This window comes from Balearica regulorum, chromosome 3 (genome assembly GCF_011004875.1).
Source record: "Balearica regulorum gibbericeps isolate bBalReg1 chromosome 3, bBalReg1.pri, whole genome shotgun sequence".
Classification (NCBI taxonomy): domain Eukaryota; kingdom Metazoa; phylum Chordata; class Aves; order Gruiformes; family Gruidae; genus Balearica; species Balearica regulorum.
Window position 1 is genome coordinate 108,087,095 of NC_046186.1, and position 19,361 is coordinate 108,106,455.

Genomic DNA, 19,361 nt, shown 5'->3' on the forward strand with positions numbered 1-19,361 from the left:
GGGAGAAATGTCTCTGCTCCAGGCTAAGCATTAGGACTGGAAGCAGTGAGGACAGTAGCTTGGTATTTAGGGTCCCACCTAAATTCAGGCAGCTTCTCTGTGGCAGGTCCTTCTCTCCCTTTAGTCTTGCTGCAGGATAGAAAGATTTCCTGAAGCCTCAGAGTTGGGTGGGCTCTACTTTGTTTCATCCCTCTTGACATGGTCTAAGGCCACCTAGGACATGGGGGGCCACTTCCCCATCTAGCAATGGTGCTCTTCCCACTGACGCCACCTCAAATGTGGCTTGTGGGGTTTCAATGGTGTGTTCGGAAAGATGACCGCACACCATTCTAGGACTCAGGGACTCCTGGCTTATTTAATGTGTTATAAACAATGTCTTTTTTGTCAGTGGAGGCGTGAGTATTCCCACTGCTGCCTGCACACATAAACCAGGGAGAGTGAGCAGAAAGGCTTCCACGCACCCAAAACTGTGGGGTTTCTTACACAGTAACATACTGTCTGAGCATTCTGGAAATGGGTGTCCCTTGTCATGGTCACCCCATCTCATCTGTTGAACTTCCTTGCAGCCTATTTATTAAGGAGGGAAAGCATCCTACATAATTAGATGATGTAGTAAATTTGGGAAATGCTGATACAGGCTTGAAATCTGCCTTTACACTGTTTTTTTAGGATATCTTCATCATGGAAGACAGAAATCATTCTGGATTTCTTGATATGTCTGAATTGAAGAGCGCGATACAGACAGCAGGTATGTCCATAGGTGCTGAGCAGCTCCCTTTCTTCTCACTGTGGTAGTGTGGGAAAGGATGAAAAAGAGAGAGGAAAGCAAAAAGAGCTTCAGGGAGAAAGTGGTTTGGGTTGCCCAGAGGCGCCAGTTAGATCACAGCTCTGCTCCGAGGGCTGCTTTGTTTTAGGGCATTGAGACAGAAAGCTCCTTGCAGGGAGAAGGGCTTTGCACTGCAACTGGGGAGCACAGCACTGGCCAGAGCCTGCAGACTGGTTTATCCATAGTCTCTCTTGGTCGTGGACAAAACATCCAGCAGAGGAAAGGAGCAAGGAGCAGTCGATGCTTGCGCTTACCCCAGTTCCTGCAGTTTCTCTCCAGGGCAGTGACTAAGTCTGTAAGGGAAAGCCACAGCGACAGACATTTATTTAGTTTGCGCTGACCTCTGTTGGCCACACGAATGCTGAAACTTGCAGTGAATGCATGGGACCCCTTCACACGAGCAAAACGTTTTAGCTGGATCATCTCTCTGAAGACTTTGTACATGAAATACAGCTCTGAGACAGCAATCCTCTTATAATCGTACAGTAAGGAAGCTCCCATTTAAATCCTAGAGCTTGGAGTGGTGTTGTCCCCAGGAGAAACCTGGTGCAGAAGTGCTATCTGTGGAAGCCATCAGCTCAGGGGATGTACGTGTAATTTTTTTGTTGCCGAGAGGTGTGCAGAGCATTAGCATCTGCCTGAGGATGTGCCAAATGTCAAAGGAGAAGCTGCCCGGTCCGTTCTGTAAGAAAGGCGCTAAAGTGTAAAACTGGGAGAAAAATTGAGAACTTCTGGCAGCCAAAACAGTGCAGCTATTTGAAGGTATAAAAAGACACTATTAAATGGCAAATTCAATACATGTTAGGCTATAAGCAGTTCTGAGGGAGAGGGAAGAAAATTATAAGCTCATTCTTGCCTTCTTCTGAGCCAGACAGCTGCACTTGAGTCTGGCTTTGCATTAGGATGATCCCTGTCCTGGCTTTTAGGCAGGAAGGAGTGGAAAGCCTCAAAAAGCCTTTGGGAGGTTGGTGCTACCTCTGGGAATGGCACTAATGTATTTAAATACAGCTCCCAGGCAGCCGTTCCCTGAAGTGTTCAGCGCTTTCCCCAGCAAAACACTGAAGTATGTGCTTGTTATTTACTGTTGTCATAATGCTTCAAAGCATAATAGCAATGGGTCAAATTTTCTGCCAGAGAAAAGCAGGCTAGCTGCGTTAACAGCAGTGCTGCCCTGAAATGCAGGAGCATTGGCCTGGGCTATTTACAAAATCCAATATTAAATGCAACAAAATAAGTTAAACAAATAGGGAAATATAAAGTTTGTATTTTAAAGCTTGACTGAAACCAGAGTGAGGTATCCAGCAGACAAAGGGCGTGGGGAGTAACCTTACAGATAAGCAACAGGACATAACTGAAACATCCTGGGAACAGAGAACGCTGATGCTTCAGTCTTGTTGATGAGGTTAATTGAGAGACGTTGCCAGGTGAGCAGATTTCAGAGCAAGTACATCCTAGACTGACCATGCCAAATTGTTGGTGTTTTACTAGTGTAAGACATGATGACAGCATCTTGTAAGCAGATGCTTGCTGGAATCCGCTCTCCAGAGAGAGCTTGATTGAATTCCCACTGCCTTCAAAAGGTTAAAAATGTGGTAGGATTCATTGCTCACTACTACAGTGATTCTTGGCAATGGTTTGAAATCAGAATCAAAGACAAAATTTCATTAATTAGATTTTTTAAATGACTGACTTTCCCTCCTAGAAAAAAGAAATCTAAAATCAGGTAATCTTAAGCCCCAATATATTTCCATTATTTAAATATTCAGCATCGTCTGTCTGCTTCCTGCTGGAGACCTTCTCCAACTAGGCTCATGTAACCAGAGTTTATCGACATACTAACCCACCTCCATCGGTTATACCTCCCCCTGTGCAGGTGTAGAGAAATCATTTCCTTCTTTTCTACTTATTCAACTAATTTAGCTCCATGATGAGTTTATTTAAATCTGAAAAGTTTAGAGGTGGTTGAAAAAACAGGGAAATTACTTCTCTTACAGCTGAGCTACTAAAAACTAGGAGTGCGCAAATGAGACTTTTCTGAAGTCTCAGAGAATGCATTAAACCAAAGCTATTGGTTGAGCTCTCTGCAGAAAATTTCTCTTTTGTTTAGCAAATCAGCTTTTAGTGCAAAATATATTTAAATCATTTCTCTTATGTAGCCAGCACATTTAGGGCAGTTTTATTTAACTAATAAAAGAATCATTCTAAAAGGCAATTTTTGTTCATTCAATTGAATACCAATTTCCATCCAAACAGATTGTGACACAAATACTGAATGATCAGCTAATAAAAAAGAAAATCACCCTTCACCATTTTCTAATAGAAGAGAAAATGTAAAAATTAAGAATCCAAGGCATGCTATACTGCATAATAGCATGAGCATGCGGTATCTCCCTGTTTAGCAGAAAGTGCCAGTGGTATTGTAAATGCTGTGCTCAGACTTTAACAGTTATGAGCCAAAGAAAATCACCCTTTCTTATAGCAAATAAAAGCTAAAAAGGCAAAGCGAGATAACACTTTATTATTTAGCTCAATGTTCTCTGCTTGCTGACCTAAGCCACAATTCAAGTGACTAGAAGGACTTTAATTTTCCATCAGCCTACCCCGACTCTTACGCACAAACCTGGGGGAAAGGCAAGCTGTTGTCCAGGGATGCAGAGGAGACCCAGCATGGCAGGGTGGGGGGCTGAGGGAGGGCCCCACCTGCTTTTCAGGGTGCACAAGGCCATCAGAGCCAGCCCATCATCCCACAGTGAACCCTCAGTGCTGTCGTTCCTCTTCCCTCCGCAGGTCTGGCTGCCGACGAGCAGCTCCTGCGCCTGATGGTCCTGCGGTACAGCGATGCTGCCAGGAGAATCGGCTTCACTGACTTCGTGTGCTGCATGCTGCGCCTTGAAACCATGACCTGTGAGTCTCGGTGCTGGGGCCTGGGTTGGGCAGGGGAGCTGGCAGCAGGGGAGCTTGCAAAGCCGGACTGAGGGCAGCGGCAGGAGGCACAGGAACAACTGGCTGGTAGAGAGCAGTTTAGTGCTGGGAGGAAGCAGCAGCTGAGAATGCAGCGATGCCTTCGCTGAAAGGGCCAGAAGGAATGTCGGCCTCCAGTTTACCATCAGAGCTCATCAGAGAACCTGTGGGCTGCAGCAGCACTGTGCTGCCCTGTGTTTTTTTCTGCTGAGGAGCGATGGTGATGTATATCCACAGCTTCTTCAGCTGCCAGTCCTTTTTTTGCTGCATGAATTTAGCCTGGCCTCTGCAGGCTTGTCCTTAGAGCCCCTATGCACTAAGACTCATTTTCTAAAAACAAGACGTGTCTTTGTGCTGATGCCCTGCCACACAAGCTTGAGCATTCTGGTCCACAGCAGAGCTTCCTCCAGGGTGGTGTGGAGCCTTGCTGGTACCACTGAGGGGAGACTGCATGCATTCATGCCCAGTGAAGAAGAATGAAGCAACACATCTCAAGTGGAAGGCTTTCTGTTTTGGTTAAAAGTCAGAGAAGTCTGAATCACAGCAAAGGGAGGTGGGTTTTGTTTGTTTGTTTGGGTTTTGGTTCGTTATTTAACTGGAGAGATGTTTTTCCCACCAACTTCAGTAAAGTTCTCTCAGTTTTTTGGTAAGGAGAAAGTCTGAGATCCTTCTCAGTGGATAAACAAGCCCATGTCCTGCATTGCGTCCAGCTATTGTCCGGAAGTTGCACAAATGAGCCTTTGCCTGAAAGTAAATGGAATTCTGTTTTACAAAAGCATAATTTTTACTACTCTAATAATAAGCATTTTGACTGGAAATACTGGTAGTTAAACAAGCCCAGCAATTGTGACCCATGTGTTAGAACATTGGTACAGCAATTGAGTTCATCTTTGGAATGAGCTGGGTTTCAACAGCGCATGGAAATGAGTGTTCATTTTTTCCCCATGTGCTTTTACCAGTGATGTTTTATGGGCCAATAGTGGTCAGCGGATCTGCCCGGATGACACTACCTACCATCCCATTTCAAGGGAGTACAGCAGAACCAGCTCGGAAAGTCAGAGTATGTCCTGATTTTAATGCTCTCATTAAAAAACAGATAACTTGTAAACATCCATTTTTTGTGATTATACATGTCACTTGCTGTAGATGAAAATTCTTATGCCTAAATTAATACCATGGCATTTTTTTTTCATTTTAAAATAGATCTTACATTTTAAGTGCCAGTGTTAAGACAACTCCTTTACATCCACATGGAAAAGAATCCCTAAAAGTTTCATTGCTGTCTGTAATGAGTATCTTAAAATGCTCTCAACTCTTCCAGTTACCACTTTACAGAGGGTTTAATGTGGAATACATTTATCAAACTTTTCAATTCATTATGAATAAGATTGTTACAGGAGAGGATAAGGGTGCCAAGTGGGAATAAAAGGCAGTCCACCTTTATGATGATGTGAATGCAGCAGGGAAGATAAAATCTGTCCCATTATATCATTACTCATCCTTTCAAGATAGACAGAGATGAGACCCAAACCAAAAGCAGCAACTTCTTTGCAAACTCTATTTAACTGGAGTTAATGAAGCAGTAAAGGGGCACTTACCTCTGCCCAGAGGAGGTAAATTCAGCGCTGCCATTTGTTCCTAGAAAGGCTGCTGGGCACAAGCCCAGCCTTGCAAATACAACCTTGTCGAGGGGCTGGGCGCAACGTGGGGATTTCCTTGTTCTATGCCTTTCTTCAGAGCAACATAGGCTGGATGTTCTTCATCATGTTAGCTTTCCTCTCTGCTTTCTCTCTGCTCTGGATCATACAGGTAGCTCTGGTTGCCTCCTAAGGGGCAGATGAGTGATGTGCCCTTGCACCCTGGTCCTACGCTCTCCCAGCAGCCTTCCACTTTTGTCTAAAGACAGGCAGGTTTCAAAACATTCATGATCTTGCAATGCCTTTTCCATTCAGGGTGGGAAACAAGCTCCTGGAGAAATGTGTCATTCAAGGATAGGCAGACTTAAATTTGTTTCAACTTTTTATTACTGTTTATAACAGCACAATTCCAAGAGAAAAGTAATTTCAAAATAAATAAAAAGAACTCAAAATACTGTGTTTTGACTTTATCCAAACACTTGGGTTTGAACATTTCTCCTAGACAAACTGCAATATAAATGTGCACATAGAATATCAATATTTGAATGGATTTAAATTTTCTAATGGCAAAGTGTTCTGTCAGAAAACTTTCAGCAATGTTAATTTCAAACTCTAGCTGAATAACAGCAGCATCTGCATTTATATTCCCTGGAAAAAGCTTGGAAGGCATACTAATGACTTCAGGAGAGTTGGTTTCTTTAGGGCACACTGTGATCACTCCCTGCCAGAGAGGATGGAAAAGGACCAACAGAAAGTTTCCCTGTGGGAAGATGTGTTTCATTAGTTCACCGTTCTCCTGTTAGTCTTCAGGCAGGAGGTACGATTGAAACAAATTATGAGAGGAGATGAAAGCAGTCACACTGAGCACTCCCTGTCCCTACGCTGTTGCCATATTCTGGCCCTGCAATTGGGATGCCTTTCCAGGCTGTGATCCAAGGGCCAAGGCAGAGGGCGTACCCAGCACAGAAGTGAGACGCGGCTAGGCAGGGCAGTGTGTGCGGACACCCGAGCCACGCCGAGCATCCCGGCACAGGGATCGCAGCTCTGCTCCTCAGCTGCCACAGCCTCATGTCTGCATTGCATTCTTGCTTCCTCCTCATGAAGATTTTCTTTGTTCTACCCCTAGATGCATTTCAAAATTTAGCCGGAGGCAGATCACAAATTTTGATGACGGCAATGGAGGTAAGAATGCTTCTCTTCTCTTCTCTTCTCTTCTCTTCTCTTCTCTTCTCTTCTCTTCTCTTCTCTTCTCTTCTCTTCTCTTCTCTTCTCTTCTCTTCTCTTCTCTTCTCTTCTCTTCTCTTCTCTTCTCTCCTCTCCTCTCCTCTCCTCTCCTCTCCTCTCCCCTCTTTCTCCAAAGTGGGACCACTGATTATGTTAGCAGGAGGGGGACATTAAAGATGATGTGTGATGTGTTTTGCTAGGGCTTTTGCCTGTGACACCAAAAACGGTGAGGATTTCACCTGGCTGGATGTGCATAATGGGTGGGAGGTGTTTCCCTGGGGTTCCCTGGCCCCAGTCACACAGCCTTGCTGGGATGAGCGCAGCTCTGTTGTGGCCATCCGCACCCAGAGTCCTCCTTTACTGATGCCAGCCTGCCATTGCTGGAAACATTGTTCAAAGTGACTTTGAGGAAATCATCAAAAAAAATCCATGCCCTGATTTCTTTCTGCCCCATCTGTTAATTCTGAATTGCGAAACATCTTGGTTTTAAGAAAGAAACAGCAGACAAATGCTTGCTGCTGCTGTTTGTCTTAAAAGCACAGCCTGAAGGATAGCTAGCTGAATGGAGATACATCAAGCTTTTTATCAGCTAGTCTGAAGCAAATATCTTGCTGTGCTCCATAGTGATATGCCTGAGTGCTGCATTTTATCAGTCTGGGGACTGTTATTTGACAACACAGTGTTTAAAAAAAGTTTTTAAAAAAACCTTTTACAATCTTGCCAGCTCCTTTTTACATTCTGGTTAGTTCAGTGGCTCATAGTTCATTAAATCTTTGTTGCACCAAGAGCTGAGCAGAGTTTCCTGAACCTGTTTTACAGGGTAGTCTGTAGGTTAACCACATTCCCAGAGCCTTACCACCTTGCAGTCACACAGGTGCCATCCTTTCCCAGCAATTGCTCCTGCTGCAGCTGCTGCAATAATTCATCATGGAAAGCAACATATGGAAAGTGTTTGTAAGTCTGAATTGTAATAAGGGAAAAAGGTAGTTCTAAAACCTCTTAACTATCATCTCGTGCAGGACAAAAGGACCATAGTGACTGGGTCAGAGTCTGAAGGTACCGACACACGTGTCTGAAGACTTAGTGTAACCTCACTATCTAAATGCACTTTTTTTCTTCTCCTTTTTCCAGTGGCTGACTCTTGTCATGTACACCTAAAGAGATGTCAGAGCTCAATGTGGCTGGTAAGAAATCTCCTTGGTGCTATACATACTGAGAAGAAAGGGGTGGGTGCCCTTACAGCAGCCATGGTGAACATGAGTGGGGGCCCTACAGAAAAGTCACCCTGGGGTTATGGTGCATTTTGAGAGAAAGAAAAAAGACCAAAGCTGTGGCATGAGCGGGGCTGGAGAGGGGCCGCAAAGGGAATTGGACTTTGGGCTATTTTTTCTGGGGAATTGCTGGTGGCCTTATCAGTTGCTCAAACCACCAATGGCTCAGTTAACCACTTGCCCCCTGTTCCCACCTGAGGTAATACATTTTCAAAAGATCAACTAGAAAAACTTGTCTTTTTTGGTCATCTTCTAAGGGATACAATTACTCCTGCATATCTTAGATAGCTGCAGCAAATGTAAAGCCAAGTAGAGGGTGGGGATATGAGGTCACTTAGATTTCTTGGTCAGGCTGATTTCACATTTTTAACTGAATTATGTAGTTTAATTTACCTTTGAACAACAGTCCCTGGTTTGTGCTTCATTTGATATTTGCTGCCTCCATGTCAGGCCTGGAGAGGAGCTTTTTTGCCCTGAAGTTTGCCTGGACTTTCCAATTTTGCTACTTGGTTCTAGTGAACCAAGAGTAGGACTCTGCCTTTTCCTACAAAACTTGTCCTGTTTATACATCCATAAACCATCCTGGCCATTGAGCTTCTATTAACCCAGTGGGATGCAGCTGTTCCCAGTTGTGGTAGGTAAAACATTAGTGCTGGTCCCAGACAGTTGGCACTGAGGAGAAAACAGAGAGGAAACCCAATCCTTAGTGAAAAGGTGCGGTCAAGAGCCAGCAGCTTCTTGCCTTTGTGTTGTGGTTAACCCCAGGAACTCACAGAGCATCCTTGGGCAAAGTCACACACTTTCCTTACCAACCCAGTTCAAAAATGGAGTGAGAAACCTAACCCCCCCCCCCCCCAGGATCTTCACTGAAATCCAGGGGACTGCATCCAGATGAGCCTTCCTATAGACAGGAATTACAATAAATAATACAAGAATAGCATCTCTGGTATCTCACATCCTGTTTCTGAAGGCAGGTGACATTGGATGACAACTTTGGTGAGAAGTTGAAAAGCGAAATGTATAATCAGGGTGTAAATTACAGTCCCCCAGGGAGAAAGCATGGTAGATTCAGACTCCAGACAGGGACAGCTCTGTGTCTTACCCTTGGCTCCAGGACAGCAGTCATGGCCAGCTGCTCCTCTGTCTTGGCTGCTAATTGCATCCCGTGTGTTCAGCTGCAGCAGGAGCTGGGCTTCACCACTCAACACTGGGATGCCTTCCCCTCTCTGAGCTCTGTTTGCACGTGGGTTTTTTTGTTTGAAAGTCTGCCCTTTGCATTCAGAGGGCGTTGGGCAGAGCACCTTCCCTTTGCAACAGCAAAGCTGTATTTTGATGTGTTGATGTGCAGCAACAGGTTCTTCACAAGCACAGCACCCGCCCCTTGCATCGCAGAGTATCATTAGGTATATATGAGACTAGAAGGACCTCACTTTGGGGGATGAAGTTGATTAAATTATTGCTTGCAAATTATATTCATAGTCTATTTAGTCTTTTTTCCTTTCATGAATCATTCATAAACTGATCATAACTTCTGCAAATATATCATTAATCATAATTTTCACTTACCAGTTTTGAATGAAATTCTGCCTGTAGGGTGTTCATAAGCAGTTCACTTGAGCAACTCAGCAGCCACTTGCAGCTGGAGACTGGGCAGTCTCAGCATGGGCCCCTCAGAGGACTGAAACTCTTTAAACTAGAGCCTAACAAACCATGAGTGATGTGAGAAAACACACTTGACGTTTGTTGGAAAAAAAAAAAATCTGTTGAGAAAAATATTCTCATTAGTGATTTCTAAAGACTGACCTCCAGCTGTCTGTGTTTTGAGTGAATCTCTTCACCTCTGTTTCAGGTGGCTTTTCTGCTCCCCAGTATGACACAGCCCATGGCCATCCCATTCAAGAGCCATCCATGGGGCTCTTGAAAAATCAAACACTGTGAAGGAGTGAAGCCAGGTTTCTTTCAGACATTTGCTTACCCTTGATGGTACTCGGATGCCTGGATAGAAAGTCCTTTTCAGGGAAACTGGAGTTGCTCTGGAGTGAGAAGAGGACGTAATGAGAGAGATCCATGGGCAAGCTGGTAGTACCTAATGGTCGGGGCAAGCTGGAAGTACCAAGTGCAATCTCCTCTCATCTTCACGTTGATAGTACGTCTGGTGCTCCTGATTAATGCACACAAGTCAGGAACAGCTCCGTTAACTTCATTGCAAGTACAAACAGAATCAGGTCTTTTGTGTGGAAGGAGTGGCTATCGCTTAGATATAACAGAAACAATTAAGACACCATTTTATTTAAATTATTTCTTAATTTGCTTGTGTGCCATTTCTAAATGCCAGAAAAAGGTTGAAGATATTAATCGTAATTCATAAATAACACCAGGAGCTTTGTGATTTTTTTTTTTAACTTTTTATTAATAAAAAAAAATAAGAAAGTTTTGTGCATATTTGAGTTTGTCAACTGCAGGGATTCCATTTTATTTGCTACAGCAATGAAGAGGCATATTAGAGTCATAGAACAGATTGTTCAGTGTTTTTTTCTGGTTTCCAGCATCTATATCAGGACTGTCTGGGAAGAGACAAATTTATCTATATCTGCACTGTATTCCCTTTCTCTGTCCTGATGTCTTTAAAAATATAGGGCTTCTTCAGATATAATTCCTGCTCAAAAGTTTAACTTAAATGTGCTAAATAACTGTAACCTTTCTATAGCCCACACACAAACTCCGCTTTCATACTTTTTTGTCATGGTGATGAAAGCAAAGCTAGTGATCTGTTCTACTCTACTATTGAAAAAAAATAAAATCTCTGAAGACTCTATTTGTGAAAATACCAAAAAGAAGGATGCAAATGTCGATGGATGAAAGCAATTCAGGGTTGCCATGGCAATATAATTCACACCGTGCCTCACCCAGACCTTCCGCACAAGTTTCCATCGAGGCGTCCACATGCTAGCAACAGATTTACTCATTTGGCAGCGAGACGTTCCACACCGGAGCAACAACTACGTCACAAAGTAAAGAAGGGTTCCATGTCTTTGTTATCATGAGGTTAGTCTGCAGCAGTGTCTCGTTCTGCAGCTTGGAGAGCATTACTCATGCTGTATGCAAGCGGGACCACTGAACCCACCCTTTCACTAAAAATGTGGGGAAAGGGAAATCAGTAAAATTAGACTATTCCAATATTTTTCAGTTATTTTTAAACAAACCGATCCCTTCTCTGAAGTGTGACTAACACATCCCACCTGAAACTATTAATCATTAATTAAGCTCTCTGAAAATAAAACCCAAAGTTGGCGAAGAGAGAAGATAAATAAAAAAGATGGCCACGGAAAAATAAATGTGCTTTACGAAAAAGGTGTATGAGTAGATCCATTTCAGAGAAGTATGCTTATTTAGTTTAGCCTGGGAATTCAAAAAGGGTAAGTAGAAATCCGGAAGTAATTCTGTATGATGTCCACCGTGCAGTTCAGGGATGCTCAAGCTGGCTCAGACCTGCTGGCAACAAGCTATTTGCAGCTACATATAAGTCACTCATGGTAAAATGGTGAAATTCAGTTGAAGTCAACAGGTTTAAATGCATTCTTGTTGTGTGAAAGTCCCAGCTATAAAAATACCAAGCTGTTAAGATCAGAGTGTTAAGATCAGTCTTAAAAATCTTAATTTGCAGACAATGCACTATGTTTCCTTTTGTTACGGTACATAATTGCCTTTCTGTGGAAGGCAATTCTGCTTGTCATGAGACAAAGATCCTCGTCTCTAATAACTCAGTCTCGCCACCGTCTAAAATGTTTTGTCTTCATTAAAAAGCTAGCCACAGCCACCAGACATCCCACGTGAGAAACATCACCGATGTCGAAGGTTGTCTCCCCGTGGAGAGATGCAGGCGATGCCGGTTCCTCTCACGCAGGTGCTGCGCGTGTGCCGGTGCCAGAGCCCCTGCAGCCGGTCGCCGCTGCGAAGGCTGCCAGCTGGAGCCCACCTCCGCCTCCTTCACACCAGCCCTTCACTCTGGTGCGTGCGGTCCGGGCACACCGGCAGTCCCAGGGACGAATCTATGTCCCCTTCGGGTTTGCGGGCTGGTGCCTGCATGCTGATCCTGCGCTGGGGCAGAAAGTAATAACTCACTGCTGTCAAGCTGAGCGTGGCTGCCTGCCTGTAGCGTTGGAAGAATTGGTATTCCACTTGATTTATACTTCCAACCAAGCTAATTAAGCAACAATTCAGGAGGAATCCATCATTGTGACAGACTTGTTGATTAACCATCCCACAAGCAAAGTCAAGGGTGTTTGGTAGCCTGGAAAAAAAAAAAAAATCAGGTCAATAGGGAGAAAAACAATGATTTGGCCATAGTACAGCAGTGACTAGTTTTTCCAAAAGCATCAAGAAGCTTAATACATTTCACGAACACAGGGGCCAACATTAAAAACAAAGGCAGCTCTGATCGGTGGGGTGTTAGATAAAGAGGGAAAACTTTACATCTCAGCTTTGTGTGATTAAGCTGTGAAGGCCAACTTTATGGGATGGAGCCCCTATTAAAATCTGTGCACCTTCATCTATGTTTGCCCGCTCTGAAATGTTAGTGCAATCCCCATGAGGTTTCTGGCATTTGCAAAGGCTCTGAGATTCATGCAATTATAATAATATCATCTCTCATTTTTTTTTTTAATGAAAATCAGTTTCTAGTCCTCAGGGACACAAGTCTGAAAAGCCCTAAGAGAATCTGCTATTAGAAATTGAAGAGAAAAACCTCAAACAAATACTTCATTTTTAAATCTTCATGATGCTAAGACCCTCAAGAGGGCAAGAAGCAAGCAATGTGAAGAAGCAGAAGCTGTAGCAGATGAGATTAGTGATGCTGAACTCCCCAGGACTGAAAATGGGATAAAGAGCTGATGAAATTAGGTGGGATCTGAGAAAACTATTAGCATTAGAAGGACATGGTGCCGAAGTGGTGACAGCTGACCCTGCAAGCATAATCTCTGGGTGTAGATCTTGAAGCCCTGTTGTTAACTGCCCTTCTGGGCCCTGGAGGTCCCATGTCTGGCATCTGCCTGGCAGAGGCCGTGCCCAAATCATCTCAGGATGGACGGAGGAGGAAGCTCTCACATGTCGTGCCTACGGGGCCTGATCCTGCAGCTGTTCCCAGAGCATGCAGCCTGGATTAAGGCTTCCTGGAAGCCGAAGAGGCTGTGGGTTCGGTGCCCATGCCTCAGCGGACCCATCCTGTTGTCGTGGCATGGGAGACTGGGAGTGTCCATGGCCAGTTTCAGAGTAACTGAACCTCCCCCTCTGCCTTTGGCTGGGCCTCAGGTCTCTCACAGAGAAACTACTGTAATTTATATAGAATAACTAAAAGACTTTTCAAGAAAACAAAACAAAAGGGCACATTATCCCATAACCTCGTGCATGGTTGAAGGGGGGAAGGCTGGGTTTGACCCTGGCTGTGATCAGCCCACTGGCCCATGCACTTCATGGCATGCACTAATGATTTCTGTTTGTTTGTTTGTTTGGTTGTTGTTGTTTTTTTTTTTCCTTGATGCAATACAGTTCTTGAAACAGAGAGCAACCGTGCCATGCTGCAGCAAATGCTCTGACCATGGGCTGCAGAGTCACAGGCATCTCTCAGGCAAGGGTGCACCAGTGAGGGACTGGATGCCTGTGTGCAGCCTGGAGGGATGCCTACAAGCCTGGGAACACTCAGCTCTTGCTGCTGCCTTCAGTGAGACAGTCACCCTTTATCAAAAGAGGTGTCTGTCCTTCTCACAGTACCCAAACTCACGCAGGTGGAAAGCCCATCAACCGTGACACCCCCCACCCCCCCACCCCCCCCCCATGTTTAGGTAGCTCAGCAGGAGCACAAGCAAATGTTGGGACCATTTCTCTGGTGGGGGGATACCAGCTGTATTTGGCATTGTCATGTTTAGCCTTAGGACTTGTCTTTAGGATCTCTTTGCAGCAGGGCTGGAGCTGAAACATTTTACTATTACCTGAAATACCTTATCCTGCAACTGGTGGCTACACTCCTTGCACCCAGCCCCTCCCTGCGATAGCTGCACCTTCTCAGCCCTGGGCAGTGGGATGTCCAGGCAGACGGCGAGCGCACCAGCCTTTTCAGAGCAGGTTTCCCAATGCCCTCCGCTGAGCTGGCCAATGCCACCCTGGGTGCCTGCTGCCAGCTGTGCTGCCAGCTGTGCCTGGGCCGGGTGTCCCCAGCCTGCTGTGGCACTGGGGTCCATTTCTGCTGCATGGCAGTGACATCTAGAGGCTTCTTGGCCTGAGCTCCTGTCTCTCACTGCTCACATGCCGCTTGCAGCACCTGGCAGGCAGAAACCTGCTCCTTACGAAGACCCTGGGAAGCCTATTCACACTTTAAGGTGTGCAAGACTTAAATCCAAGCTCCTTCCCTTGCCCTCTTTCCCTAAACCACCATGGGAAGGATTTTTATTGTAGCACCTCGAGGAAATATTATATTGCTTCTGAGATCCCAAAGGTTTTTGGGGATCCAACCCATGTCCCTTCCCTGAGAGATAAACTGGTCCACGTGAGGCTGGTGCTGATTAAATAATACATACAGCTTTCCACTCCAGGAAATATTTTTTCCTTTTTTTATATGCTGTACATTAGATTCCATGCCATCCAGCATCAAATGCAGAGCTGCCACAGAAACATCTCTGTATTGAGGCTGGCTGTGCAAGATGAAAGGATTAGTGTGCAAACATTATGTATTTAAAAGCAATGCATTCAAGAAAGAGGGGTAAATATATTTCATCTCCATAGGCTGAATTGTTCACCCAGTTGATGAATGCATCTCCAGAAGCATTCCCTGAGTTTAAGCTGAAATTCCTGCCATGGAGAGAGAGAGTGAATATTATTCCCCGTGTGAGGGGTACTCGGTACTTAATAGAATGCGTATTCGCTGGGTGATATAACATTGGTGTTGTGACTCAGCAGAACAGATTGCAAATAATCTGCTAGCCTGAAATCAGGGAATGAGCAGCCTAGTGGAGTAGAGCTCTCCCACAATACAAAATTTATGCGTGAAAAGTGGGAGGAATGGCTCTTGTCCATCCTGTGAGCTACCTCACTCTTGGAAACATTCAAGAGAAAGGTTAGGTTAGGCCTTTCCTGAGATCAAAAACCTCTGGATGATCAAATGGGAAGTCTGGAGAGGATGAGAATAGCCAGAGAGACCGCGAGGTAAGGCAGGATAGCATCAAGGCACTGTGATGAAGACTCCTGCCACCTCCATCCTCTTGCAATGCATGGTCCTTCACCGTGCCTGGGAGAGGCTGAGCATATCCCAGGGCGTGTTAGAGCTGAGATTACGGGTTCTTAAACCAAGTCCTCCTAATGAATGTGCACCAGAGTACACACACACCCAAAAAACATTAAAGCACCCAACCTGCTTCCCTTATTTAGCAGCCTTCTCATGGGGAGAGGATGAAGACAAGCCCCCATAAAAGTGGCTTTGGAGGAGTTGAGGGCAAGGGGGCACAGAAAGCTTGCCCCTATACCACACCAGCACCTCCTCCTCCAGTGCCCTCCGTGCTTTCTATAGGCATGGAGACAGCTGTTTGTTACCATCTCCAGGGCTGTGAGATGTTAAATCCACACCTGGACCGAAGCAGATGCCGCAGGTGGGGCGAGAGGAGCAAGCCCTCCGCCTGCCCCTCAGCCTTTGCGGGATGGCAGGCAACTGCCTGCTGCCTTATGACGGTGCCAGAGGCATCGGCAGGCTGTCCCCAGGCCTGTGGTGGTGGATGGCACCTTCTCCAGCCACTGAAGTCCAAGCAGAGCCCCAGGCCTCCAGGGGAGAGGCAGGAGGAGAAGGAGGAGGAGGAGAAGAGCCATCCCTGCCAGCAAGTGCAGGCCAGTGGGGCTAGCACAGCCTCCCTCCCGCTGCTGCTGTGTGTTATATCCACACCCCCCACACCTCTGCCTATGTGTTTTGTTTGCCTGACGCAGAGGAATCGGGCTGTAATGATTGCTCCCAGCTCAGCGCAGGGAGAAATGCAGAGACAAGTTTGGAGGCACAGCTGTGGGGCAAGCCTTCGCCATCAGCCTCAGATTCCATGGCCTAAACCCCCTTCCCTGTCTCTGAGGGACAGGAGTTACACCTCTGTCCAAGGAGCAGGAAGGTGCTTTGTTTACTAGAGGTGTGTATGATCTGCAGGACCTAAACACAGTCACTAACCTATAGAGCTGCTAACATGTCTTGTTGGGCATTTTTTTCCCCAAACTAGCATCCCCCATCCTCTAGAGCTCAGAGGTGACAGGAGATGTGGAAATAAATTGAGGTTGTCAGGTTGTCTCGATTTTACTGGGATTTTACTGATTTTTCCCTTTTCCAGGAAAAGGCCAGACAAAATTTCATATTAAGCTTTACAGCTTCTGTATCGTCTACTATTTGATTTCTCATTAAAGGCGGCACAGGGGAATTTTGGACTTTTAAACCGTCTTTGTAACCCTCAGCATTTCAAACTGCTCATTGGCTCTGGCCTGGGGAGGGGTTGACATCACTTCTCCTCCCCAAAAGGAGGCATCAGAAACTCTCGCTGAACTTTAATGGGGCAGGAGGACATCCCACGGTGTGGCTGGAATAAAGAAAGAGGACCCAAGGAGCATGAAGTTGGGCATGTATGGGCTAGGATTGGGCCTGCGTACAAAGAGGCAAAGGCAGCACTTTCTGTGCCACCGCCGGAGGTTGCCCGGGGCAAGCGCCGACCCCCCCCAGCAAGCGCCCGTGCCAAAGGTGGCCGCAGAGATGCTCCGGTGGGGTTTCTGTGTCTCACTGCCCTGAAACGAAACCACGGGGACTTGGGAAGGTCTGTGTTGTACTTCACGCCAGAAAAGCAGGAGCGAGCTGAGAGATCTCGACGTGCTCCTGCACGCCGACCTGGGTCGCCTTATCCATGGGAAAGCGTGTTTCCTGTTGGCTCTGACTCTGCTCCCGGTGCTGGCAGGGCTAACCTTATGGTGGACTTCTTACAAACTCCGTCTCCCTCCAGACATTAACAGACAACTTACCTGACAACTTTATGCTAACAAACGCCGGGAAACATAATTTTTGGCTCAGGTCTTTAAGCAGGCAACAGATCCAGCCCTCCTATTTAATGTTCATTTAATATGAACAAGTCCTAGAAAAGGCAGACATCGGCAATCACTCATCTCTGCTGCTGAGACGTGAAAGCACAACATTGCAGCACCTCTTCATAGACAGCAGACTGGTTTTAAAGCCAAATTCAGAATATGGGATAGAAGAATCTTGTTTCTATTAAACCGCATTTGTAAAAAATAATTTCTAGGTCTTTACCCTGGTGCTATTTCACTTTGAGGTCTTATTATTCACCTCCTCCCTGAGGCTGGGAGAATGGCTTGCTGTTGGGCACTAGTCACGTCCAAGAAGCAACAGGCCGAGCAAACAGCTTTGCTTTGCCGAGCTGGAAGTGCCAAGTTGAGGAAGGCAATGGCCAGAAGCTGCTTGCAAAGCTGCTGAAAGGTTCAGGAAAATAGGCGGTATCCATGCCAAGCCCTCGTGGCTGCGCCCCTGGGTTGAGCCCTCCATGCTGCCGGACCGGTGTGGATTGGCACACATTCCCACTGACCTACATTAGAGGGATTCATGAGTCACACATTAAAAAAATCATTTCTTTAATGAACAGACGGCTGTTACTGAGACGGCAATTTTGTGTGAGATGCTAAGCAAAAGCCTTCGGCTATTTCAATATAATAATGTACTTCCAATATAGCATTAACAAGAAATAACGGACATTAGAATTTTAGACAAATATTCATGGCTTTCAAGGCACTTTATGGATTAATTGATTCTGTTGCTCAGGTGGGAAAACTGAGGCATTGAAGAGTTATTTCCTTCTCTAGTCACACAGCAAGTCAATAGCAGAGCAAGCAAGATAAAAAAGGGGCAGAATTTCCAAAACTCCCTTTTACTTTCAGCTGAACAACAGGAGAGCCTGTAGAAAGGCCTGAGGCTCAAGTGTAACCCGTGGCAGAAAGTCAGTGGTAGAAATTTTTAGGTCAGGAACAGATTGTTTCTCTTCATTCACAAGATATGCTCAGATTAAATGAAGACTTCATTAATCCAGGGATGTGCCATGTCAGGAAATCAGACGGATGGAGCACGATTTTCTCCTCCAACATGCAGATCCGAGGTGGTGAGGTCTGGATGGGGATGATGACAGCTACCTGGGTTATGGGGGATCCATGGGTGGTTCAGAGGGACACACAAGCTGAAGAATCTGTTTGGTGGCCTGCGGGGTCGGAAAAGTCATGACAGTGCTTGAGCGCTGCTCGATGGCAGGGTTTTATGAATTCAAACAAACTTTTACCAACTTCTTTTGGTGATCAGCCTACACCCATTCTTTGAGAAACAGGAAAGCTCCAAACCGTCTTCCTGCAAAAATATTGAAGACATGCAAAGCTTTGGCAAGTTGGAGTTTCTCAGGCCAAAGCATTTGAACAAACTATTTTTTCCCCCCTGTAAAATGGGTACACGGGATAAGAAATTCTGAGAAACAACGGCTATAACCCCCCTCTACTGCTGGTATGGAGACACTCCCCTGAGACTAATCTTAATTCGTCATTTAAGGTGTGTGTTTCAACTACTTAATTATTAGGGAAAAGACTTTCTCTCATTTACAGTATATTCATTCCTCTTAAAACCCTGTTTCTCACCTCTGGAAAGTTTGAGGAGAGAAACCTCACCTGAGAAGATTATTCAGATGAGGGGCTGTGGGGCAGAAGAGCCTCCCGCAGTTTCAGACGTGAGCTGCAGATGGCAGAATTGAACTGCGGACTCATTTCGAGACCAGCACTCATTTGCTTTCCAAACCAAACACTTTCAACCGAGAGACCAAGGTACGTGCAGCATCTCGTAGGCGAGACTCGTGATACCACACCAGCACACAGCTTGCCTTAGAGATGTTAAACTCCCCTTGAAAAATAGATTCTTTTTCTCCACAGAGAGTCTCACAGCCAATGTTGCTAGCGCTGATGTTGCTCTGAGGGTACTGCACCCACCTTCTTCCACGCACAGAAGAACAGAAAAATGTACAGAGAAAAGCATCGAAGATAATCAAAGTTTCTGGGCAGCTTCTGGTTGAGGAATCATTAAATAGATTAGGATATCTTAGCCTGGAGAAGAGATGACTACATTGATGGTAGAGAGCAGGTGCGTAAGAAAGGGCGTTCATTGTTTCTGTAATACAAGAACCAGGAGCAGCAAATAAATCACTTGCCAGGGTGTTCACTCAGGCAGAAGGAGGTACTGCTCCGCACAGCCGGGAAATGGTACGGCTAATCTCCGTGGGACACCGGGGCTGCCAAACCCTCGCAGCTCTTCGAAAAGCAGTCAGATGACTTCATAGGAGAGGAATCAATCGAGGGGTACCGTGCTCAAAGGCACCCCCTCCAGTTTGTGAGGAACCC

At 45.6% G+C, this 19,361-nt stretch overlaps 1 protein-coding gene across 1 annotated transcript in view; it reads left to right on the plus strand.

Annotated features, from left to right (window-relative positions):
• CAPN13 (calpain 13) overlaps window positions 1–10,299 on the plus strand; it is a 50,687-nt gene extending 40,388 nt beyond the window's left edge. The window contains exons 18-22 of the mRNA XM_075749417.1: window positions 670–748; window positions 3,614–3,730; window positions 6,551–6,606; window positions 7,780–7,832; window positions 9,769–10,299. Of these exons, the coding sequence (XP_075605532.1) occupies window positions 670–748; window positions 3,614–3,730; window positions 6,551–6,606; window positions 7,780–7,806 (279 nt within the window). The 3' untranslated portion in view covers window positions 7,807–7,832; window positions 9,769–10,299. The remainder of the gene's footprint in view (window positions 1–669; window positions 749–3,613; window positions 3,731–6,550; window positions 6,607–7,779; window positions 7,833–9,768) is intronic.
• The last annotated feature ends 9,062 nt before the right edge of the window (window positions 10,300–19,361 follow it).